Source organism: Schistocerca nitens, chromosome 6 (genome assembly GCF_023898315.1).
Source record: "Schistocerca nitens isolate TAMUIC-IGC-003100 chromosome 6, iqSchNite1.1, whole genome shotgun sequence".
Classification (NCBI taxonomy): Eukaryota; Metazoa; Arthropoda; class Insecta; order Orthoptera; family Acrididae; genus Schistocerca; species Schistocerca nitens.
In genome coordinates, this window is record NC_064619.1 from 311,269,861 (window position 1) to 311,294,339 (window position 24,479).

The window sequence follows — 24,479 nt, forward strand, 5'->3', positions numbered from 1 at the left end:
GGAGGAAACCTTGACATTTGGTACCACGCTTACTATCCTTTGCCGAGCACTTAAGTGGTGTACAGACTGTGCATGTAGATGTAAAGAAAGTCTTCCGTGGTCTCTTACAGCTACTGGATACTATAATTACTTTTTGTGTTCTTCATGACTGGCTGTAGAGCCGAAGTGTATGCTAAATATTTAGATTCAAACCGACGACTATAGAAAACATAGCATCAGCCTGGCATATAGCTTCTACATATGTTTGAATTATGATGTAACCTTAGCTAACGGGAACAGAAACGCTCACATACGTAGCGACCCCAAGTGGCGCTTTGCGGTATCCACCACGCTCCGTTTCGGCAGTGAAGTGGCTTCCGCCTGATAGTCGCCTGCAGGCACTGAAGGCTGGGAGGCACTGAGGCGTTGAGGAAAGAGGAAAACCTGCCCGCTTCTTGTCGGCTGGCGTCTTCGCTTCGGTGGCCGTGCGCACAGAACACGTCTAAGAGCAAACTAGTGTCTGACGCCTACGTTTGAGATAGCTGGGGACGACTTACTCGAGGAAGTCTCTTTCGGCACAAAGCGGCTGCCCTTTCGAGGTTGCCCAATTCGAGAGTCGCATTTGACTCGTATGAAGTATACATTTCTCGTCCAAACCTGAACTGATACTTCCTTCAATAACCTGGCATACACAGGGATTGTCAACCTCTGGAGCAGAACAGTAGCAGAGGATCACGTAATCTTAGCGAAGAAACTTCACAATTTCATAGAAACCCAACTGAAAACATTCAATATGCATTACCATTAAAGTTCTCCTCTGGAAAAGTTTGAAGCTGTAATAAACGAAATTAAGCATATCGTGAAGAAATTGGTTCAGACGAAATTTTATTTAAAAAACTCTTCTCTGCTTCAGATTAAAAGGGAAAGCGCTTATCTTAACCATGATGGTAACACCTACAGCCGGGAACTAGCTGTGAAATCCGTGTCCGATGACTTTCACTGACTAATAAAATATTTTTCTCGTTTTACATGTAATGAACCCTTTGAGTGCAAGGTCGCAAACGGACAATGATGTTTACGGCATTCGACGCCCCACATATTGTCTGCCATGCAACCAAAATACTGGTTGCTAATGGCAACAGGGGGCTGTACTGGAGGTACCCAATGGTGAGCACAGCATGAGGCTACAGAGAGCAGTTGAACTGCTTAGTCGGCGAGTAACACTCAATAGTGCTAGAGTGCTCGTGGTTTTGATACAGTGCAGAGCAATCGCAACGATAAACAAAGCAAACATTGCATTATATCTACAACAGTTGCCGGAGTTGACATTTGGTCAGAAAAGGGCCCAAGGAATTTCGCAGAGTGAGAAAGATGTGGCAGATCAAATATTAGCGTTTCTGCAAGATGAGTCAGTGGAATATGTAGTGTCGTATAAACTCGACTGTGCGGGCAATGTGCATGAGGAGTACAATGATGACGATACGTGCTTAACAAGTGGAAGTGATACTGAAACAGGTCACTATCATAGTGACCTATTAGGTAATGCACATCAAACTGCGCACGATCTACACTGTGTGATCAAAAGTATCCGGACACCTGGCTGAAAATGACTTAAAAGTTCGTGTCGCCCTCAATCGGCAATGCTGGAATTCAATATGGTGTTGGCTCACCCTTAGCCTTGATGACAACTTCCACTCTCGCAGGCATACGCTCAACCAGGTGCTGGAAGGTTTCTTGGGAAATGGCAGCACATTCTTCACGGAGTGCTGCACTGAGGAGAGATATCGATGTCGGTCGGTGAGGCCTGGCACGAAGTCGGCGTTCCAATACATCCCAAAGGTGTTCTATAGGACTCAGGTCAGGATTCTGTGCAGGCCATTCCATTACAGGGCTGCTATTGTCATGTAACCACTCCGCCACAGGCCGTGCATTATGAACAGGTGCTCGATCATGTTGAAAGATGCAATCGCCATCCTCGAATTTCTCTTCAACAGGGGGAAGCAAGAAGGTGCTTAAAACATCAATGTAAGCCTGTGCTCTGATAGTGCCACGCAAAACAACAAGGGGTGCAAGCCCCCCTCCTTGAAAAGCACGACCACACCGTAACACCACCGCCTCCGACTTTTACTGTTTGCACTACACACGCTGGCAGGTGACGTTCACCATACCCACACTCTGCCATCGGATCGCCACATTGTGTACCATGATTCGTCACTCCACACAACGGTTTTCCACTGTTCAATCGTCCAATGTTTATGCTCATACACCTAGCGAGGCATCTTTTAGCATTTACCAGCGCGATGTGTGGTTTATGAACAGCCGCTCGACCATGAAATCCAAGTTTTGTCACATCCCGCCTAACTATTATAGTACTTGCAGTGGATCCTGATGCATATTGGTTCCTGTGTGATGGTCTGGATAGATGCAGGTCTATTACACGTTATGACCCACTTCAACTGTCAGCGGTCTCTGTCAGTCAACAGTCGAGGTCGGCCTGTACGCTTTTGTGCTGTACGTGTCCCTTCACGTCTCCACGATCACATCGGAAACAGTGGACCTAGGGATGTTCAGGAGTGTGGAAATCTCGCGTACAGACGTATGACACAAGTAACACCCAATCACCTGACCACGTTCGAAGGTCGTGAGATCCGCAGAAAACCCCATTCTGGTCTCTCACGATGTCTAATGACTACTGAGATCGCTGATATGGGTACCTGGCAGTAGGTGGCAGCACAATGCACCTAATATGAAAAACGTATGTTTTTGGGGGCGTCCGGATACTTTTGATCACATAGTGTAGATTACAGTGGTTACAAGGGAAGCAGTAGTCGTTTGTGCAGCTTCAAACAGTGCTACAGAATTGGAAGACATAAGATAACGAAATTTCAAATAAAGCATCAACTTGATGCTGCACAGTGAACTGAGGAATCGGCCCCGAAAATTTATAGGTGAGATAATAAAACTTATCCCATCGTTCAGTAAGAAATATCTTTTCAATTCCGACCAATGTGGATTTGAAGAGGACATGCATGTGAAAGAAACCCTGAAAATTAGAGGCACCAAGAGAGTTGTATCACGATCAACTAACATCAGTGCCTTAACGCATTGGTATACTATTATGCCGACAGTTAACCTGGATGGTAAATTGACTAGAAAGTTTTTTACTGTGCTGTAAGAAGTTGGAGATGCTCTGCCACCTACGATTCTTTCTCGTGTGCGTGATGTTGCAAGGGAAGTAGGGAATATTTCCTCACAGCAAGCAAAAGTGGGAAAATGGGTGTAAGAGAACTACAACTATGGTATGGGCACTGCTTTTGGCCAGTAGCTGGTCAAAATAACTTGCTTGTTCTTGATTTATGGTCTGCATATAAAAATCATTCTCCTTTAGAGCAAACTATACATCCTGAAATGTGTGTGACATTGCTGTTCATGCCGCCTGAAATCACTAGACAAATTCAGCCACAGGGTGTTCGATTGTTCCACGCCAATATAACATATTATAGCATTATCTGCAGCAACACCTTGAAGGATAGCCAGTTTCAGATAAGCTCCACGACAGACTTTCATGTGTGGTTGCATTCTATCAGTTTTCACCAGCCTGTTATACCTATAAGATTCTATCAGCATTCTTTAATAGTGGATACCTAGCTGGAGGTCCCCCATAGTTTGTAACTTGTAAGAAGTTCGCCTTGGATCTTGATGGTGCGAACCATCGTGATCATGTGGCGCGCCATTTTTCATTCGATGTTCATGGTGCAAGTTTATGGTTTGTTTTGATCATTTCTTGAACGCCGACTACGTCCATTTCGTGAAGTGTGCAGGATTTTCGCAGAAAATTATTTCTAAGAACCACGGGAGTAAAATTTATGGAGGCAACTTGGCAATTCAGAACGTTTGATGCTTCTGTAATTCTGCTATGCTAACACCGTCCATCCGGGAAGTTTCTGACTGACTTTATTCCCGGCATGTAAGCAATATCAGCCAAGCAACTGCAGTGGCAGCTTGAACTAACAACTGTAAACAACGTTATGTGCATTCAATCAGTCAATTGTGAGCAGTAAGTGTTAAGTGGTGGACGAGCGATCGTAGTAAGTCAACTTGTTGTCACAAATCACAATGGAGTAATATTTCTATACTGACGATCCAAAGAAACTGGTACATTTGGCTAATATCGTGTAGGGCCTCCACGAGCACGCAGAAGTGCCACAACACGACATGGCATAGACTCGACTAATGTCTGAAGTGGTACTGAAGGGAACTGACGCCATGAATCCTGTAGGGCTGTCCATAATTCTGCAAGAGTACGAGGGGATGGAGATCTCTTCTGAACAGTACGTTGCAAGCCATCCGAGATAAGTTCAAAAATTTTCATGTCTGGGGATTTTGGAGATGGGGGGAAGTGTTAACATCAGAAGAGAGTTCCTGGAACCACTCTATAGCAATTCTGGATGTGTGGGGTGTCGCACTATCCTACTGGAATTGTCGGAATGTACAATGGACATGAATGAATACAGGTGATCAGACAGAATGCTTACGTACATGTCACCTGTCAGAGCTGTATCTAGATGTGTCAGGGGCCCCATATCACTCGAATGGCACATGCCCCACACCACTACAGAGCCTCCACCATCTTAAACAGTTCCTTGCTGCCATGCGGGGTCCACAGATACATGAGGTTGTGTCTATACCAGTACATGTCCATCCACGCGATACAGTTTGAAACGATACATGTCCGACTAGGCAACATGTTTCCAGTGTCGGTGTTGACGGGTCCAGGCGAGGCGTAAGTTTGTGTCGTGCAGTCAACAGTACACGAGTGGGCCTTCGGCTCCAAAAGCCCATGACTGTGTTTCGTTGAATGGTTCGCCCACCGACACTTGTTGATGGCTCAGCATTGAAATTGCAGCAATTTGCAGAAGGGTAGAACTTCTGTCACATTGAATGATTCTCTTCACACGTCGTTGGTCCATTTCTTTCAGGATATTTTTCTGGCCGCAACGATGTCAGAGATTTGATGTTTTACAGGATTCCTGATATTCAGGGTACACTCGTGAAATGGTTGTACAGGAGAATACCCACTTCATCGCTACCTCGATGCCCGTGTGCCGGCTATACCACCACGTTCAAATTCACTGAAATCTTGTAGCAGGAGTAATTGATCTAACAACTGCGCCACACACTTATTGTATTGTATAGGCGTTGCGGACCGCAGTGCCGTATTCTGCCTGTTTACGTATCTCTATATTTGAATACACATACCTGTACCAGTTTCTTTGCCGTTTCAGTGTAAATCAAGCGTTCGAGAAAAGTGTATGCATAGTTTCTCCCGTACACCTTGACTCCTGAACAAAAACGACAAGGTAATGAAATTGCAAAATGAGGACACTTCGTTTCTGGAAAAACAATCATAATGAGTGATTAGACTTGGTGTTATCAGTGTGAACCAACCATGAAACAGAGAGTGCAGAAATTTATGCAAAAAGTCAACACTTTGACTACATAACAGAAAGTTGAACAACATCCCAAAAAAAGTCTTTTCTGATAGTTTCACATGGTTGTATGAACGTTCTGTACATTGTTCTCAAATGGCAGGGAGATAATGCAGAACACCTAAAACTTTAAAACCATCATCTTAACGTTACTCAACTTTTTTTATTAATTCACTCTTCAAACTTTTTTGCCTGGTTTTTTTTCTTTTTTTTTTTTTCTTCTTCTTCTGCGAGCATTGAATATTTTGCTTTATATGAGACTGGTTGCGACGCAACTGTTTGCACAGAATTCAGTGCAACATATATGTCTACATGCCAAGTCTTCCATAGAAAAGTTGCACTGTGCAAAGAAATGAAAACCTTCCATTTGTTTTGACTAGAACCGAATTTACATCGGCGTTCCACTTCATTTTGCCACTTATTGTTCATTACAGATACACTGTGTTACCTGTTCCAATAGTAATACCTAATGAGGGCTTTGATAAGTGGAAGAAAGCAGATGTCGCACCCATATACAAGACTGGTGATGTAAGTGATCCACAGAACAACGAACTAATATCATAGATGCCAATCTGTTCTAGAAACCTGAAATGTACTCTATGCTCAAACATACTGAACAGAATGACCTGCTCCATGCCTACCACCGTGAATTTCGAAAACATCCCTCCTGTGAAACCCAATTCAAGCTTTTCTCACATGGCACTGTGAAGGCCATAGGTCAAGGCAGCCTTGTGGATGCAAAATTTCTTGATTTTGAGTTGGTGCCATACCAATGTTGATCAATAAAAATCTAATCATATGGAGCAGCAAACAAAATTTGTGACTAGATTGAGGGAAGACGCAGAATGTCACCGTGGATGGAGAGTCATTATCAAATGTGATCCCTCTGAAAGTATACTGGAACTCTTGCTGTTTGCTTTGTATTTTAACGGCAACATCACACTTTCTGCGGGTGATACAATTATCTATCTGAAAAAAAATCTGTATAAATATCTAGTCAGGCATTTATTTATTTAATAATTTTACTTTTGTATGTAGCCACAGTCATATAAAATTTTTTTTTAAAGATATATCTGCCATTTGACTATAGAACAGGTTTATTTCACAATCTAGATTTCGACCTTAGCCTATTATCAGGTGTTACAACTGCAACAGATTAAAGCACAATAAAAGCACGAGTAGCAAAGTATCAGAAAAATAGCAGGACAAACTGTTAGGTTTTTAAACTTTACTACACAGTGTCTAAGCAGCCACTGACATTAACAGTCAAATGGTCGTTAGATCTTTCAAAAAATTATTTATTTATTAATTATTGATTTGTACACTGTTGGTCCAGTTCACATGAAGATTGCAAGGGTATGGAACAAGTCATAATTATACATGAGGACAGTAGACTCACAGATGCTAATAGATAAAAATTGTAATATGTGTATAGGAACAAAATATGCTAACAATTATAAGCTTAGGTTCCAAAAAGGAACAGAGATGTAAAACAATAAAATATTAAATTACAATAATTGCACATTACAAGCTACAAATTTGATAGAACTGAAGTATATCATTAGCCTGATGCAAATTTCTGTGCCAAAGTAGGTTATCGTGTTCCGTTACAAAGTGATAATAGCAGACATTACAAGTACAATGTGTTGTATGTAACTTACAATGTAGAAATGTTTACATTAAAGAATTCATTAAGGGAATACTGCTAATATACTCTGTAAGATGGAAAAACCGATGCACCACAAAGGAAATCAGTAGATTCATGTACATGTCAAGACAAACAAAAGATTACAATTTCAGAAAAATGTCGTGGATTATTCAAGAGAAAGAGATTCACAAATTGAGCAAGTCAGTGATGCACTAGTCCACCTCTGGCCCTTATGCAAGCCATTACTCGGCTTGGCATTGAGTGACGTATTTATTGTATGTCCTTCTGAGGAATATCATGCCTAATTCTGTCCAGTTGGCGCATTAGATTGTCAAATTCCAAAGCTGGTTGGAGGTTCCTGCCCAAAACGCTCCAAACCTCTATTGAGGAGAGATCCGGTGACTCTGCTGGCCAAGTTGGGGTTTGACATGCACAAAGACAAGCGGTAGAAACTCTCGCTGTGTGCAAGCTGGCTTTATCTTGCTGAAATGTAATCTCTGGTTGAGTTGCCCTTACGGGCATCAAACTGGGGCATAGAATATCGTCAGCATACTGCTATGCTGTAAGCGAGCTGTGGATGACAACCAAAGGGGTCCTGCTATGAAATGAAATGGCGTTCCAGACCTTCACCCCTCATTGTCAGCACATTTGGTGGATGACAGCTTGGTATCCCATAGCTGTGCAGGGCATCCCCAAAGACATCTTCGGCCTTGAATCTCATTGACTGGAGTAAAAGTGTTTTCAATGATGAGTCCTGCTTCGAATTGAGTCTCAATGACCAGCAAAGACGTGTCTGGAGGTGCCACGTGCAGCGGTGCGATACCAATCAGACTGTTGACCACTGTAAGGGGTGACATCCAGGAGTGATGGTCTGGGGTGCCATTTCATTTCATGGCAGGACACATTTGGTAGTCATTCGCGGCACTCTTACAGCACAGCAGTATGTTGACAATATTCTATGCTCCATTTTGTTGCCCTTCATGCCAAGCCATCCTGAGCTTAAACTTCAGCAAGATAATGTCCGCCCCCATGCAGCAAGAGTTTCTACTGCTTATCTTAGTGCTCGTCAAACCCAGCCTTCACTAGCAAGGTTGTCGGATCTCTCCCCAGTTGAGAAGGTTTCGAGCATTATGGGCAGGACCCTCTAACAAGCTCAAGATTTTGATGATCTAATGTGCTAATTGGACAGAATTTGGCATGATATCCCTCATGAGGACTTCTGACAACTCTGTCAATCAATAATAAACATAAGGCCCAGAGGCGGACCAATGCATTACTGACTTGTTCAATTTGTGAATCGCTTTCTCTCGAATAAATCATTGAATTTCTCCCAAATTATAATCATTTGTTTCTCTGTATATTTATATCACATCTAATGTTTTCCATCCCATCTGGATAATTTTTTAATGGTGCATCATTTTTTGTCTCTCAGTGTATTTCAATGTTGTGCAAAAATAGACAAATTACCTTAAATATACATAAATGTAAAAATATACATTTTACAAACTAAATATTCTACGACTACAACCTCAGAGAATCACAGTTGGAATCTGCCAACTCGAAGCAAATGCCTGCATGTAACAATTTGTATGATCCTGAAATAGGATGACCACATAGATTTAGTCACAGGTAAAGCAGGTTGTAGGCTTTGGTTCCTTGGGAAAATACAGTTAGTCTACAAAGGAGATTTCCCACAAATTACTTAAGCTCCCCATTATTGAGAGAATTATAACAAAATGTAGTTCATTGTAAGGATACTGTGCCTAGGACGCTAGTGTGGCCTATTCTTGAGAACTGCCCGAGTGTTTGGGATCCATACCATGTCAGATTAAAGGAAGACATTGAAACAGTTCAGAAGCAGCTGCTAGATTTGTTACTGATAGGTTTGAACAACATGCAAATGTTATGGATGTGCTTCGGAAACTCTAATGGAAATCCCGGGAGGGAAGGTGATGTACTTTTTGAGGAATACTATTCAGAAAATTTAGAGAACTTTCATTTGAAGCTGACTGCAGAGCAATTCTACTGCCTCCGACATACAATGCACATAAGGAGCACTAAGACAAGATATGAGGAATTTGGGCTCATATGGAGGTGTACTACATACAGTTGTTTTTTCCTCACTCTATTTGCCAGTGAAATAGGAAACAAAATAACTAATAGCGGTGTGGGGTATCCTCTGCCATGCACTGTATTGTGGATTACAGAGTATCTATGTATATGTAGATCTTAAGATATTGGTAAGTATGTGGGACCTGTACCAAATATGACTATCAAGATACCAAACATATTCAAGGAGGGGCAGCACAGCTGATTACAGGTTTGTTTTGACACGTGAGAGAGCGCCATGGAGCTGCTGTAAAACCTGAATTAGCTGTTGTTTGTAGATACTATGTCAATTATCCTGCAAAAGCCTACTTAGATGGTGTCAAGAACCAGTATTAAATGAAGAATCTGGATGTACAATTCAACCTCTTGTATATTGTTTCCATATGGACCATGAAGACAAGATAAACTAATTACAAAATGCACAGAGCATTTAAGCAGTCATTCTTTCCATGCTCCATATGCAAATGCAGCCAGAAGAAACATTAACACATTGTAAATTGGGAAGTGCTCTCTGCCACGCATTTTGCTGTAGTTTGTAATGTTTGTAATGTATGTAGAAGTAGAAAGATATCACACTCAAATTCTTTATTTCATTTTTTCCTCTGATGTTGGTGTTTCAAATACATGTACCACATGTGACATCTGGAGAAATAGTGCTTCTTTGAAATCCATTGTGATTATATAGCAAGTAATGGTTACTGCCTGACAGGACACAATGTGGGAGATAATCAGCAAAATTCACAATATTGTGCTATGTGACAGCCATTTGAAAGTTATTTAATAAAAATATGTCAGTGGTATGGGAAGAAGCAAGGATGACTAGGACCTGCATAATTCATAATTAATATTCACTGTACAGAAAAAATGTATTTAAAAGAAACATTCATTCACTGATGCTACAAACCAATCCTCCTGTAGTTTCCTTCATGCTACTCTGTAGGGTTCATTTCTTGCAAGACAGTATCAATTGTTGCTACAAAATTTTGAGTTCCATAATGGATATGTTGCAGTGTACATGGGGCAAATTCTGGCTGCCCACATCCTCGTGTGCTGCCTAATCTTGTATCCGTGTGCCTGGCTGCAGTTTTTGCCCACTTTGAGGCTCGCCGTAATGGTGTACCACAACCAGCTGATGATCAACAACTTACCTGCTGCCTTGCCATCTTTCTCGCTGTGTAAGTATCTGTGTAAGTCTTGCTGTGTAAGTATCTGTGAGTCTGTGTGATTCATGAAAACAAAATGGGAATGAAAAAAAGTAAATGTGTACTTTGAATGTTTTTGCAGTTTTGAAATTTTGTTAAACTAGTCTCCTCCTCTAAATTTCCTGCCACTTATTCCTTTTGCAACTGCCCACAAATATTTTTGATACTTGAGGCTGCCAATATGATGCCAGTCTGTGAATCCAGAAAATTAAGGCCAAACAAATACTTCTATTCCTTGGGATGCTATTACTTTCAGTACTCGGCATGGTAAACACCAGCTGGGTACATTTCTTCCACTGTCCCCACACTGCTTACTCAAGAAACTCCTGCTTACTCAAGAGTGTTGGTCATCAGATAGCCACTGCTCAAGACCTAAGAGCTGATTTTTAGTTCAAAATTTTTGGCATAAATGTACTCCTCCTCATGTACTTGATTGTCTCTTATTATGTGGGTGGTCCTTCTTTACTGTCCACCAAAATTTTCTGTTGGCTGAAGTAAGGTTGAAAAACTTAGTTCTACTGTCGTGTCATATACTTACATTCCCCCTCCAACTAGCACATGAAAACATTCTTCGCCATCTGTTTCCACATTTAACTATAAATTTTACTGTTGGGTGGTAGATTTAATGTGTTTTTAAGTACTTTAGCTAATATACATTTTCCATGCAAGCACTGATTTCTGGTTCTGATTGTTTAACAGCTCTGAATATGATGACTGGAGGCCTGGTCTGGCACAACTATTGCAGCCCATCCCTTTCCCTGAAGATGCCTTGAGATGTGAACCATTCACCAGGTAAGGTAAATAATATCTGTGTCAGAAAAGTACCTCAAATGGGAGCAAATTATTATCTTTTGATAATTTTCTACAATGGTACAAAACAAGTTATGTTATGAAGAGGTATACAATCTAGCATGCAGCATGGAAATAATCACACACAGAAACAAATGAGTATTACTTTCACAATTATAATGCTGACAGTGCAATGCTCAACTGCAAATATTTCAAACTTCATCAGGTAATTAAAGAGAGTACTCATAGACTTAGTAAAATAACTGGGAAGTCACTGTATTGATATCAGTTTCATTTTGAGGAGTACTGATCAAGAGCACCAAGAGCTTCAGTGTGTTCACCACAATATCATTCCAACAAGAGTAGGGCACAGCACGACAGTGAAAAATAATTTACTTTTAAATCCAGCTGTCTTTCATGACGTATATGTGAGCCCCTAATGAATGGTAGCACCAAATAGCAACAATAAATCATCTCCATCAGCCAGGCTTAGCAAAGAAGAGAAAAACAGACTTTCATACAATCATAATTGCTGACTCATTCAAATACCCAGAGAGAATTTACAGGACTTGTGAGATTAATTTTACCAAGGGCACAGAGTATATGAGAAATGTAATTCTTTCCTAAAAGTATTTTTTACAACACGATCAATCCAGTTTTTCTTTACAACAGGTCAGTGGCAATCACAGTGGAAGCTGCGAGAAAATGAGGTCAATAACTAAGTTCAAAGTATCTAATATCAGGAAGAAAGAGTTAACATTCAATGCAGATGACTAGCTGTAATGATGAGTTAAAGGTACATTATACAGGACGGTATAAAATTCAACACCATGTCATTAAAAATTGAAAAACTATGTTCTATGAATAAAATATTCAAAATTCTAAGAATAAACCAAAAACAATTTTGAGCATTATTAGTGATGAAATGAATTACCTCTTCAATGCAAATGAACTTCAAGACCCAGATGGCAGTAGCTGTAAACCAGATGATATTAGCTTCAAATGATCAGACATTAAATTCAATAAATCCTATCTAACATCAGCTGAATGCACTGTAAAAAAATTGACCATCAAAAGTGGATCCATTAAATTTGCATTAAGCTCTTTTGAACAGTCCAGTAAGATCTGTGCAATTTGTGCTGTAAGATAAAAACTAGACCAATAAATACACAATTCATTAAACAATTCATGGTGCATTGTTTCATTGATCCTCGTGTTTTAATAATTCTTAGGCATAAGTGAAGGTTTCTCCTTCCTTAAAACGTGATAAAACTCCTTCCTTGTCTTTCGCTTCACCATCCCAGTTTGAACATGTTTTTAGAATTTATCCTTCATACAGCCTTTTTCACACCCAATCAACTTGTTACTTACTCCACTGTTTAAAAAAAATTGACACCATCTCATTCTGTTTGTCTTTCTTGTTCTTTTGCTGATTTCCTACAAATAATTTTTCTCCCCCACTCCCCCTCCCACGCCCTTCTCTCTTGCATTTCTTTCTCTTCCTCTTCTCAGCTTTTGTTGATAACTGATATGACAATGCTGAATATTAATTAAAGGGGTGTAGTTCTTTATGTGTATATGCTAGCACTTCTCAGCTATTACATAATAATTATTCTCTTTTCCCAACTTAGTGTGCTGACTATAACTTTTTGTCATCTTCTAAAATGAAAGGAGTGATGCTGAATAGTACAACAGAAGAAAATTCTAAGTTAACAGAAACAGATGATGCAATACATTATTCAAAACCACTTACTTACTATTTCTCATAAAACACTCACTCACCCCATATGGGAGGTATTGATTTGCAGACAGGTGTAATGAAAATGACTGCCAAAATGTTTAAGCCTTCAAACAAAGTTCTCCTTCTGAGGTATAAAATGCACACACATTCACACATCAGCACAATACTGCCTGTTGTGTAGAACTGTATGGTTCTCAGTAACAAACATAAGGCAAATGTGTGTACACTCATATGGTAGTTCCTTCTGATAAACCATGATGTGTGCAGTCACTTCACTTCACACTGCCTCACCTCACTGAGGTGAGTCAGCGTGGCTTCAGTTGTTGCCCACTGTCATGTGCAAAAAAAGTTCCTTTAAAAATTGCTTTGTAACTTCACTTAGCCAAAATAACCACATTACATCATGTAGATTTTCAGATGCATAATGCATCACTGTGTTCGCAATATGGGAACCTAACTAAACACCACGGACAAGAACGCTGAACATACTTTTCTTATTATATCTTCGATGCAGTATGTTGATAGGTCCTATGCAATGTCATGTTTCCTGCTTGACTTCTAATTTCTCATTCATTCTACTAGTTGATATTTACATCTTTGGCAGAAATATTCAGAATTGTTTTAATTTTATATCTGTTCTTAGGTGCATGCTGATATTCCAGAATTATAAATGTTTCAAACCAATTGCAGGAATTTCATGCCGGTCATCAAGAGGATTGGAACAGATACCCGATGTGAAGTTCATCAAATGGTTCTTGGAATTCGAGAGGGGAAAGAGGGCTGGTTTCATATCTATTGCCCTTCAAACACAGTCTGTGCTGATGAAGGCGAGCTATGGTGCCTCATGGTATGTGGTAAAAGTGAAATAAAATTTCTGTTTCTTCTCCTGCGCTATGTCTTGTACTGCTTTCAGTATGTTAATACTCTTTGATTTCTAATTTATTATACAAATAATAACTCTATTTGCATCTGAATAGCCTGTGTGTTACGGCAGTTGCAGACATTGCTCCAGTGCTGTTGCCGTCGAAAAAGGTTTATTTCACAATTAGCGAAGCAACTGGAAGCATGCCTGCTTTTGGCCTTGCGTGACCAGGGCCCTGCCCAGGAGGCACTTTGCCTTATGCTTGAGTGGCATCTGTTGGAAACTGAAGACCAAAGGATGCAAGCCGTCACAACTTTGCAGAGTACTGCCTCAGGTCGACAGCACTATGCTGCTCTTTGTCAGCGCCAAAAACATTTGAGAGAATTGGTAAGTCATATTACTTTTAATAGGGTCAGAACGTTGGAAACAGAATGCCATCTTGTTTGAGATAGTTAATGGATGCTTCAAGTAATAAGACAAATTAGCAGTATTATTTTGTCACAGCTCATTTAGTTTACAGGATCAGTCTCAGCATGATACAAGCCGCAGCAAGAAAAAGTCATTCATGTCCTATGTATCTGTTCAGGTGGTTTCACTGCTTCCAAAGCTTTTGTTTGCCAGGTGTTTGAATATACATTGTTGTTGACAACAGTAACTGTTTCATCTGAAGATTAGGATTTGTTGTTGTTGATCAATTTTAGTGAGAAGTATGATGTTGTCATATAGTAGATAAATTTATACTAGTGAAGTATTGAGAGAATGTGAATATTTACAGCAACAAAAAGGTGGACCAAGGAAGCTAACATTACCAAGCAGGTCAACGGATGCTGACATTGCTCAGCTGTTGAGCTGTGGCTCATTCGGAAACCTTGAATGCCTAAGTTTGGCATTTACACATGTGACAAGTGCCTGTGCTGAACAGCTAATCAAGCTGCCAGCCCTCAGATACCTCAACCTCTGGGCCACACAGGTGAGTTTTGTACAACAGTCATAATAAATAAATAGTGTGTCTTGCCTTTACTCATGACGGGATGATTCCAAGTATCAGAAATTTCTCACATTCAATGAAAAAAGCACTGCAATAGCAAGATGTAATATTCAAAATCAGCCAGAATACTGGGTTTATTTCTGTTTCAGACAAAATACAGTTAAATACTATATAATACTATCAAATTATTAAATGACTGTTTTTATTCAATGACTGTTTTTATTCCCAAACAGTTTGGTGACTCAGGTCTGCTGATGATATCAGAACATTTACACAAATTACAAGTACTAAACCTCTGTGAGACCCAAGTATCAGACAAAGGAATATCTGCTCTTTGCTGTAAGTAATTACTCTTTAAAGGTTCTGAGATAATTACATCACTATCAGACATTAAATTTTGTTGGCACATGTGCATTCCCCATCTCCCCCCCCCCTCACCCCCCCCCAGCACGTGTGTGTGTGTGTGTGTGTGTGTGTGTGTGTGTGTGTGTGTGTGTGTGTGTGTGTGTGCGTGCGTGCGTGCGTGCGTGCGTGCGTGCGTGCGTGCGTGCGCACACACATGCATGCATGTATGTGTGTGTAAAATCTGTCTTGTTTATGTAGCTTTTGACAATACATTGCCTGTATTATCAGTGAGTTGTTACCTTTGCTCCTTAAGTTACTATTTTAATATCACATCATACAGGCAGCTTTTAGTGCTGTATGAGAGAGTAAAACTAAGCACATTCAACAAGTAGTCTTATGTAAGCAATTGGAGATCCTGTGGATAGACATTGTCCTGCCAAAATGTAGCATGTGGATTTTCTGAAGGAAAAGCAGTGTCAAGAGCTATAAAACCTTCCCAAAATATTGGCTCCTATTGAGATTTCCCTGAGTATATGGTACCTGAGATCATTGTTGTGTCTAATGGCACATCAAGGCAGTGGATTTAGCATTAGTCTGCTACATCATTCAGCAGTTGTAGGTTGTCAGAATGTGCTCACCACATTACTATCTAACACATATATTGCCATCAATGTAGGGCAGCCTGAAGTGATACTTGGCTGAAAATACTGCATAGCTTCACTTATCATGCCATTCGTGCAGTTCACATGCTGAATATTGTCAAAGATATTTGTGGTTTCTGAACAAAGGGTGGTAATGCAATGACATGAGCTTCAGCAGTCCAGTCCACAGCAGACATTGTACATGTATCAACACAAAGAGGACCACATCCATCACAGAGTTGCCGCATTGAGTCAACATTAAAGAAAAAGCTGTGTAATCCATTATAGTCATGCATACAACATAACTATCACTTCATGCTGTATTTGTATTTTCTGGTATAATACGTGTTTGCATAGCATACACACCATTGTCATAGCAGCAACCCCAGAATGAGTAAAAATGCTGTAACATTAAAAACCTAATTTTTCAGAAGCTGAACATCCCACTGTATCTGAACACACTTGATGTGTGCAGATGCAGGAGCAGCTGGCCATGATCTTTAAGCTAAAGGTGATGTTGGTCATGATCATCTAACTCCAGGTGCCACAATTGGGGGGCGTAGCAGCAGCAGAGAAACAGATGTACCCATGGAATAGTACCAACAGCAAAGAAACAGGTGCACCCATGGAACACCTCAAGTATTGCGTACTCTACTCATGAACACTGCTGTGGAGGCACATTGCATTGTAACTGATGCATGGTTGCATATACTTGGCTTCAGGGCAAGTGATTGGTTGTTACTGGTCACATAAGGCCAGATCAAATTGAGAAACCAGCCATTTGTCTACCAAGTGAACATGTGGCCATTCTCAATAGCATAACAGGACAGCTCTGATGGCTTTGAGTGGCCTAGGATTCTCTGCCAAGGAAGGATGTTGTGTAGTTGAAGGAGGACTGTTGATGCTTACAATGACTTCTTTATTTAGGCTTGTTTACAATCATTACTGGTTGGAGAGTGAATGTGATGGAGTTTCCCTCATGTGGCGGTCTCCAGCTGCTGACTGCATGCCTCCATTTCAACAGTAGCTTTTGTGTCGCCATACTCAATGTGATGGTGTGGACATCTGTTATTGTTGCGAGGATGTCAGTCATCCAAGATGTGGAAAGGGTCCTTCTGGAGTTAGTTAGTTACGTGTTCCATGGATCAATAGCACGGAAAGACCATAATGATGTGGAATGTGTCAATGAAGGGTACAGGGTGCAGCCAACTGCAGGTGGTGGCTCATGTCAGAACTAATGATGTTTGTCACTATGGATTGGAAGAGATTCTCTCTGGTTTCTGGTGGCTATCTGAGTTGGTGAAGACTGCCAGTCTTGCTAGATAGATGAAGGCAGACCTCACCATCTGCAGCACCATTGACAGGACCGATTGTGGAGGGTCTGAATCAGAGGCTCAGACAGTTCTGTGACTGTGTAGGCTGCAGATTCCTTGACTTGCGCCATAGGGTGGTGGGGTTTCGGGTTCCGCTAAATAGGTCAGGTGTCCACTACACACAGGAGGTGACTACACGGGTAGCAGGGGCTGTGTGGCATGGACTGGGTGGTTTTTTAGGTTTGACAGTCTTGGGAAAAATCAAAAAGGGTTCCAGTCTCAAAGGGTACAGGGCAAAGAAACGATGAGAATCGACCATGCAACAGTTGGTATTGTAGTTGTAAATTGTCTTAGCTGTGTTGGAAAAGTACCAGAGCTTCAAGCACTGATAGAAAGCACCGAAGCTGAAATCGTTATAGGAAAGAAAGCTGGCTAAAGCTGGAGATAAACTCTGCCGAAATTTTTACAGAGGTGCAAACCATATTCAGAAAGGATAGATTAAATAAATTAGGTGGTGTGTGTGTGTGTGTGTGTGTGTGTGTGTGTGTGTGTGTGTGTTGGTAGTAGTTTATCTTGTAGTGAAGTTGAAATAGATAGTTCCTGCAAATTACTATGGGTAGAGGTATACTCAACAGCTGTACCAAAATAATAATTGGCTACTCCTACTGATCCCCCAACTCAGATGATATAATAGCTGAACGGTTCAAAGAAAACTTGAATCTCATTACAAATAAGTACCCCACTCATACAGTTATAATTGGTGGAGACTTCAATCTACCCTCGATTTGTTGGCGAAAATACATGTTCAAAGCCAGTGGAAGACAGAAAACATCTTCCAAAATTGTACCAAATGCTTTCTCTGAGAACTACTTTGAACAATTAGTTCATGAGCCCACATGAATTGTAAACGGTTGTGAAAATGCACTTGACCTCTTAGCCACAAATAATCCTGATCTAATAGAGAGTGTCATGAGGGATTTGTGAACACAAGATCATTTTAGTGAGGGTTAAAACTATATCAACCAAAACTACTAAAAATAAGTGCAAAATATATCTATTTAAAACAGCAGATAAAAATTTGCTTGATGCTTTCCTAAGAGAGAGTCACCATTCCTTCCAAGCTAATTATGTACGTGTATACCAGATATGGTGCAAATTCAAAGGTACAGTATTGGCAACGGTAGATAGATTCATACCGCATAAGTTAATAAGAGACAGGACTGATCCACCAATGTACACAAAACACATCAGAACACTGTTGCAGAAGCAATGAAAAAAACATACCAAATTCAGGAGAAAGCAAAATCCCCAAGACTTGCTAAGTTTCATGGAAGCACGAAATTTAGTGTGGACGTCAAAGCAAGATGCTTTTAATATTTTCCACAATGAAACATTGTCTCAAAATATGTAGAAAACCCAAAGAGATTCTGGTCATATGTAAAGTACACCAGTGGCAAAAAACAGTCAATACCGTCACTGCATGATAGCGATAGAAATGTTACCGATGATGGTGTCACTAAAGCGGAATTACTAAATACAGTTTTCCGTAATTCCTTCATTAAAGTATATGAAGTAAATATTCCAGAATTCGAGACCAGAACAGCTGTTAGCATGAGTGACATAAAAGTAGATACCTTAGGTGTTGTGAAACATCTCAAATCACTTAAGAAAGGCAAGTCTTCCAGTCCAGATGGTATACCAATCAGGTTCCTTTCAGAGTATGCAGACATAATAGCGCAATCATATACAACTGCTCACTTGACAAAAGTTCTGTTCCTAAAGATTGGAAAGTAGCACAGGTCACACAAACATTCAAGAAAGGAAATAGGAGTAACCCATTGAATTACAGACCCATACCAATGACAGTTTGTAGTAGGATTTTGGAGAATACTGTACTTGAACATTATGAATCACCTTGAAGAAAATGACTTATTGATACATAGCCAAGACGGATTCAGAAAATATCATTCTTGTGCAACACAGCTAGCTCTTTATTCCCATGAACTAATGAGTGCTGTTGACAAGGGATCTCAGATTGATTCCATATTCCTAGATTTCCAGAAGGCTTTTGATACCGTTCCTCACAAGCGACTATTAATCAAATTTCCTGCATATGGAGTATTGTCTCAGTTGTGTGACCGGATTTGTGATTTCCTCTCAGAGAGGTCACAGTTCGTAGTGATAGACGGTAAATCATCGAGTAGAACAGAAGTGATATCTGGCATTCTGCAAGGTAGTGTCATAGGCCCTCTGCTGTTCCTGATTTACATAAATGATCTAGGTGATAATCTGAGCAGCCCCCTTAGATTGTTTGCAGATAACACTGTAATTTACCGTCTAGTAAAATCATCAAATGATCAATTCTAATTACAAAATGATCTAGAGAGAATTTCTGTATGGTGCAAAAAGTGGCAACTGGCAATTGGCACTAAACAAAGAAAAGTACGAGGTCATCCACATGGGTACTAAAAGAAATCCGATAAATTTTGGGTGTAAGATAAACCACACAAATCTAAGCGCTGTTGATTCGACTAAATACCTAGGAATTACCATTACAAGCCACTTAAATTGGAAAGACCACATAGATAATATTGTGGGGAAGGTGAAACAAAGACTGTGCTTTGTTGGCAGAACACTTAGAAGATGCGACAAACCCACTAAAGAGACATCCTACATTACGCTTGTCCATTGTCTGCTGGAATATTGCTGTGTGGTGTGGAATTCTCACCAGGTAGGATTGACAGAGGACATCGAAAAAGTGCAAAGAAGGGCAGCTCATTTCGTGTTATCGTGCAATAGGGATGAGAGTGTTACTGATACGATACATGAGTTGCGGTGGCAGTCACTGAAACACAGGCAGTTTTCTTTGTGGTGAGATCTATTTATGAAATTTCAATTATCAACTTTCTCTTCTGAAAGCGAAAATGCTTTGTTGACACCCATCTACGTAGGGAGAAATGACCATTATAAAAAAAATAAGAGAAATCAGAGCTCGAACGGAAAGATTTAGGTGTTCCTTTTTCCCATACACCATTCAAGAGTGGAATGGTAGAGAAGTAGTATGAAAATGGTTTAATGAACCACCTGCCAGGCACTTAAGTTGAATTGCAGAGTAACCATGTAGATGTAGATGACAAATGTTATTAACTACGATATAATAATCCAACAATATGAGAGAAGGAAAGTTGCTGAGTCATGATAGGCACAACCAAAAGATTCACACAATTACAGATTTCGGCCATTAAGACCTTTGTCAATGATACACACATACGTGCTTTGCTGGCGCGCGCGCCCACACACACACACACACACACACACACACACACACACAATGTCTGCAGTCTCCGGCAACTGAAACCACACTGTGAGCAGCAGCACCAGTGCACCTCTGGAGGAGGAGGAGAGTTTAGCATATTCCACATATGAGCTCTATGCATTCACTGGTAGTCTTTTATGACAAGAACTTCGTTTCAAACAAAAATCTTTAATAACATTTAGTTTCCCGTGTGTAGTGGGTACTTTCACCTCAGTTGTTCTTTATACTGAAGACATACTTTAATATTTTCCTATAGTCATCATTACTGAATTTTCAGCTGATAAAGAACTCCTTAGCAAAATGCCTATTATTGTCATACACTTCAAGAGAGCTTTCTTCAAACTGCTTAATATGTCACTCCTGCTGGTTCTATTTCCTTTGTAATTCTCAATTACTTAATCTGTGACTTTGCTCAGTTACCAGTAACTTCACGGACGTCTGTCATTGTACAATCAATAACTTATATGTGCTAACCATCATTTTAGAATTGTAAATTAAAATAGTATTTCTTGTAGCCATTGAAATAGTAGAATTTGTGGAATGATAGTGGTAAAGTCTAATGTACATGAAAGAATACAGTTTATTGGTCATATGTCATATGTATGGTAATAATGTGCTGTCATAATGAAATCAATTTTATTTATTGCAGCCATGACAAATCTTCGTAAACTAAATCTGAACAGCACCAAGCTCAGTGCACAGACTTTTGAGAGATTAAAACAGAAGCTACCAGCTTTGCAAGAATTTGATGTGCGCTACACAGAAGCTTGGTAATGGAGTGATTGCCTTAAGAGACTGTATAAATTTGTAAAAACAAACATAAAATAAAAAGCCAAAGTTAAATATAGATTAAAATTAGAGATGGTGAACGAAGAACTGTGTTCATTCTTTTTATCATGAATTAGGTTTTGATACTTTAATAATCTATGTGACATGTACATTGCATTCGTAAGCAAATATATAGGCCAAAAAGTAATGTCTGCAGTTAGAGAGTGATATAACATGCTCTATATGAAGAATTTTTGGATAAGAGGAACAGTGAGCACTTAGTTTAGCTACAAATGGATCAGAAACCACATTTATTTAAATGAGTGTATAAATCCATAAAATAATTTATTTAATTATTATCACATATTTATACTGAGTTCAAAAATTGCAACAGTACTAGAGGCCTAGGGAAATATGATTCTAGCTTGACTGTCAGTTTGATAAGCCTGAGTAGTTTATAAATGAAGTGTTTTGTACACAGAGAATTTTGTTACATAAGAAATTATGAAAACTTTATTGTTCTGTCTTAAATATCTGTGATGTTTAAGCCCTACTCTACAAACAGCACGACAACAGAGTAAGAGATTTTTATTTATTTTTGTATGTTTTGTACTTCCCAGATCAGATAAAATAAACCAAACAAATACTGAGAAAGGAATTTAAGTCTATAACATATTTAGCATTTATGCAGCTTAATGTGTAACCCCTGAATGAGCATGTAAATTAGAAATGTATCCTAATGTATTTACAATTTTAATCACTTTTTAAGTTTACACAGATCAAAATCTTGGATAGCAAAAGCTGCTGCTTTTCAATTCCACAGCCAACAGGTAATCTGTTAGCAGACATCGACAGGCAGTGGAAAGAAGAATTATGCTCAGTATTACATATTTGTAACCACCTGGTAGAACTGTATGAAATGACATCTGCAAATCGTCCTGAACCTTTCCCTATGTCAAAAGCTATACACAGCATCTGCAGGTGGCATTTGAACTTGATGTGGATTATCTCTTCAGAATAGTTAATTATAATATGCAACTATTACAGTCATAAGCTCCCCTCTACCAGTTGCTTGTGGATTGTCTTATGAACATGTGAAATAGATGTTGGGAAAAATATCAGGAAACAGCACAGCATTTGCTCTAAAAGATGTAAGAAATTATTCAAAAATCACATCTACTACAATTTGTTTTGCTACCTCAAAAGGTTAAGCGCATGTTCCTGGTACTGTAAAGCGTGACCTTATGTTAACTATGATTGTTGACAGCTGGGATGTACCACAACTGTTTTTTAAACTATGTATTCCATGAAAATTTTCAGTCAAGTGATTAGCCAAATGCATAAAAATTTAGCAACATTTTTCGTTTCTTGTCTGAAATAACTGCTAGATTCCTCCCCTGTCAAACAGATATAATCGTTACGTGATTGGCAGTAATTACTGAATAGAACTCTCCGATATAGTGTATTATTTGATATTAGAAGTGGCTTGGACAGATTAATTGCTGCAGTTGTTTCATGTGAGTAGCCAAATGATTTTGTTTAACTCCTTATTACATTTTCATAATGTTTGAAAATAATTGAAAGCATCACACACACACACACACACACACACACACACACACACACACACACACACACACACACACACACACACCTACCTCTGTGTGTGGGGGGGGGGGGGGAGGGGGGGGGTGCGCGCAAGCTCACTCACACATTTTGTATTGTAGCTGTCCACTTCAACAAATGAACCTGTGATAAGATTTTCAACATAACAACTTGTATAACAAAACACGCATGGGACTTTTTCTAGGTCTTTGATTAGGCATCTTTCCAGCTTCAATTTGCCATATAGTGTTATATAAGATGTCTGAAGTAAAAAATAGAGAACTGCATTGTAATTTGTGAGCAGCCTATCATGCTTTTATAATTCACCAGCACAAAATATAATCAGTCTCTTGCATATTACTTTCTTATGCTGTATATCCATTCTTATATCCTTTAAGTTATCTTTCGGAATGGACCAGTGGAAGAAGAATATTTTGAATTCTATTTTATTTTATCAATGAAAGAAGACTATAATGGCTTAAGAATCTTGAGCAGACACTACCAAGATGGTAATGAATTAATGCTTTGGGCCTGTTCCAGTTAGACAATTCATAGTCAAAAAGTTACTTAAGTGTACTTTTGAACATGATGAGCAGCTCTAGAATTTCATAAGAAATGATGTTGGCTCAGGTTATCACAAACAGTGTTTGTGACATGACAAGTTAAAATTGTTTGCCTGGGACTTCAACCATGGTGTCCCTTCCTTCATGCAATGTGCTACCAAGTCAAACATTCACTTTATACCTTGTTTCCCTCAAAACACAGTCATCTTATCATCAGCAAAAGTTTTATAACAACATTAAGAGTTGTATTGCAACAGTTAGCACAGTAAAATACTTTGAATAAGACTGAAGAATCTTCAATATAAGATATTCAGTTATTGACATAAAAACATTTGACAAAAACGTGGAAAGGGACGGTATGGCACTTGTTCCATCCCAGGCACATAAAAAAAACTATCAGTAGAGTTATGTATACATATATATGTTATTGACACCAATCTCATGATTACTTTTTCCCCAAGCACATAACTTGTTTCCCATTCCTTTGGTGACTCAATATGTGATGACCATTAACAAAAGGTATTGCAACTATCATAAATAAGTAAGAAGCTCTGGGTTATTATTTTGAGAAAGGAAGGTTAGAGCCACATGTTATGTTGATGAAGTAGTTATTAAAGATGAAGCTCTTGCTTAAGGTTGTGAAAGAAATTGACCATGTCATACCCAAAGTAACCATCCTAAAAACCTTCTGTAGTGATTTAGGGAAACTACAGAAAACTTGTCTGGGTAGCCAAATGCTATAAGACTACTCTCCACTATACTTTTTAATGTCATAAGTTGCTTAATTCGACATATCACAGCTAATTCTGAAGATCTGTTAGTACTGCTTCATTAAACTTCCGTATATAACAGTCTGAATGCAAATTGTTCATCTACTTTGGCTGTTACCTTTCTTGTTCAATGTTATTTACATCATCTGTAACTACCATGGTTTCTTTATGTAGCTGCAGATAATTTATTAATATAAGTGCCTAGAACAAAATGAATTATGCAGGAACACATGAGACAATAATACAAAAAAACATATGACTATCTCAAGAATATTTTACTGTTCATATATGACAAACTGTCTTACTCACTGATTGCAAAGCACAATAGCTCTTAAGCTACATTTGCTGTCT

The 24,479-nt window shown here is 39.3% G+C and overlaps 1 protein-coding gene across 1 annotated transcript in view; it reads left to right on the forward strand.

The window, feature by feature from the left end:
- LOC126263342 (C-Maf-inducing protein-like) overlaps positions 1 to 22,522 on the forward strand; it is a 983,791-nt gene extending 961,269 nt beyond the window's left edge. Inside the window, exons 9-15 of the mRNA XM_049960431.1 lie at positions 10,236 to 10,400; positions 11,127 to 11,219; positions 13,648 to 13,804; positions 13,952 to 14,206; positions 14,595 to 14,789; positions 15,041 to 15,146; positions 21,072 to 22,522. Of these exons, the coding sequence (XP_049816388.1) occupies positions 10,236 to 10,400; positions 11,127 to 11,219; positions 13,648 to 13,804; positions 13,952 to 14,206; positions 14,595 to 14,789; positions 15,041 to 15,146; positions 21,072 to 21,196 (1,096 nt within the window). The 3' untranslated portion in view covers positions 21,197 to 22,522. The remainder of the gene's footprint in view (positions 1 to 10,235; positions 10,401 to 11,126; positions 11,220 to 13,647; positions 13,805 to 13,951; positions 14,207 to 14,594; positions 14,790 to 15,040; positions 15,147 to 21,071) is intronic.
- The last annotated feature ends 1,957 nt before the right edge of the window (positions 22,523 to 24,479 follow it).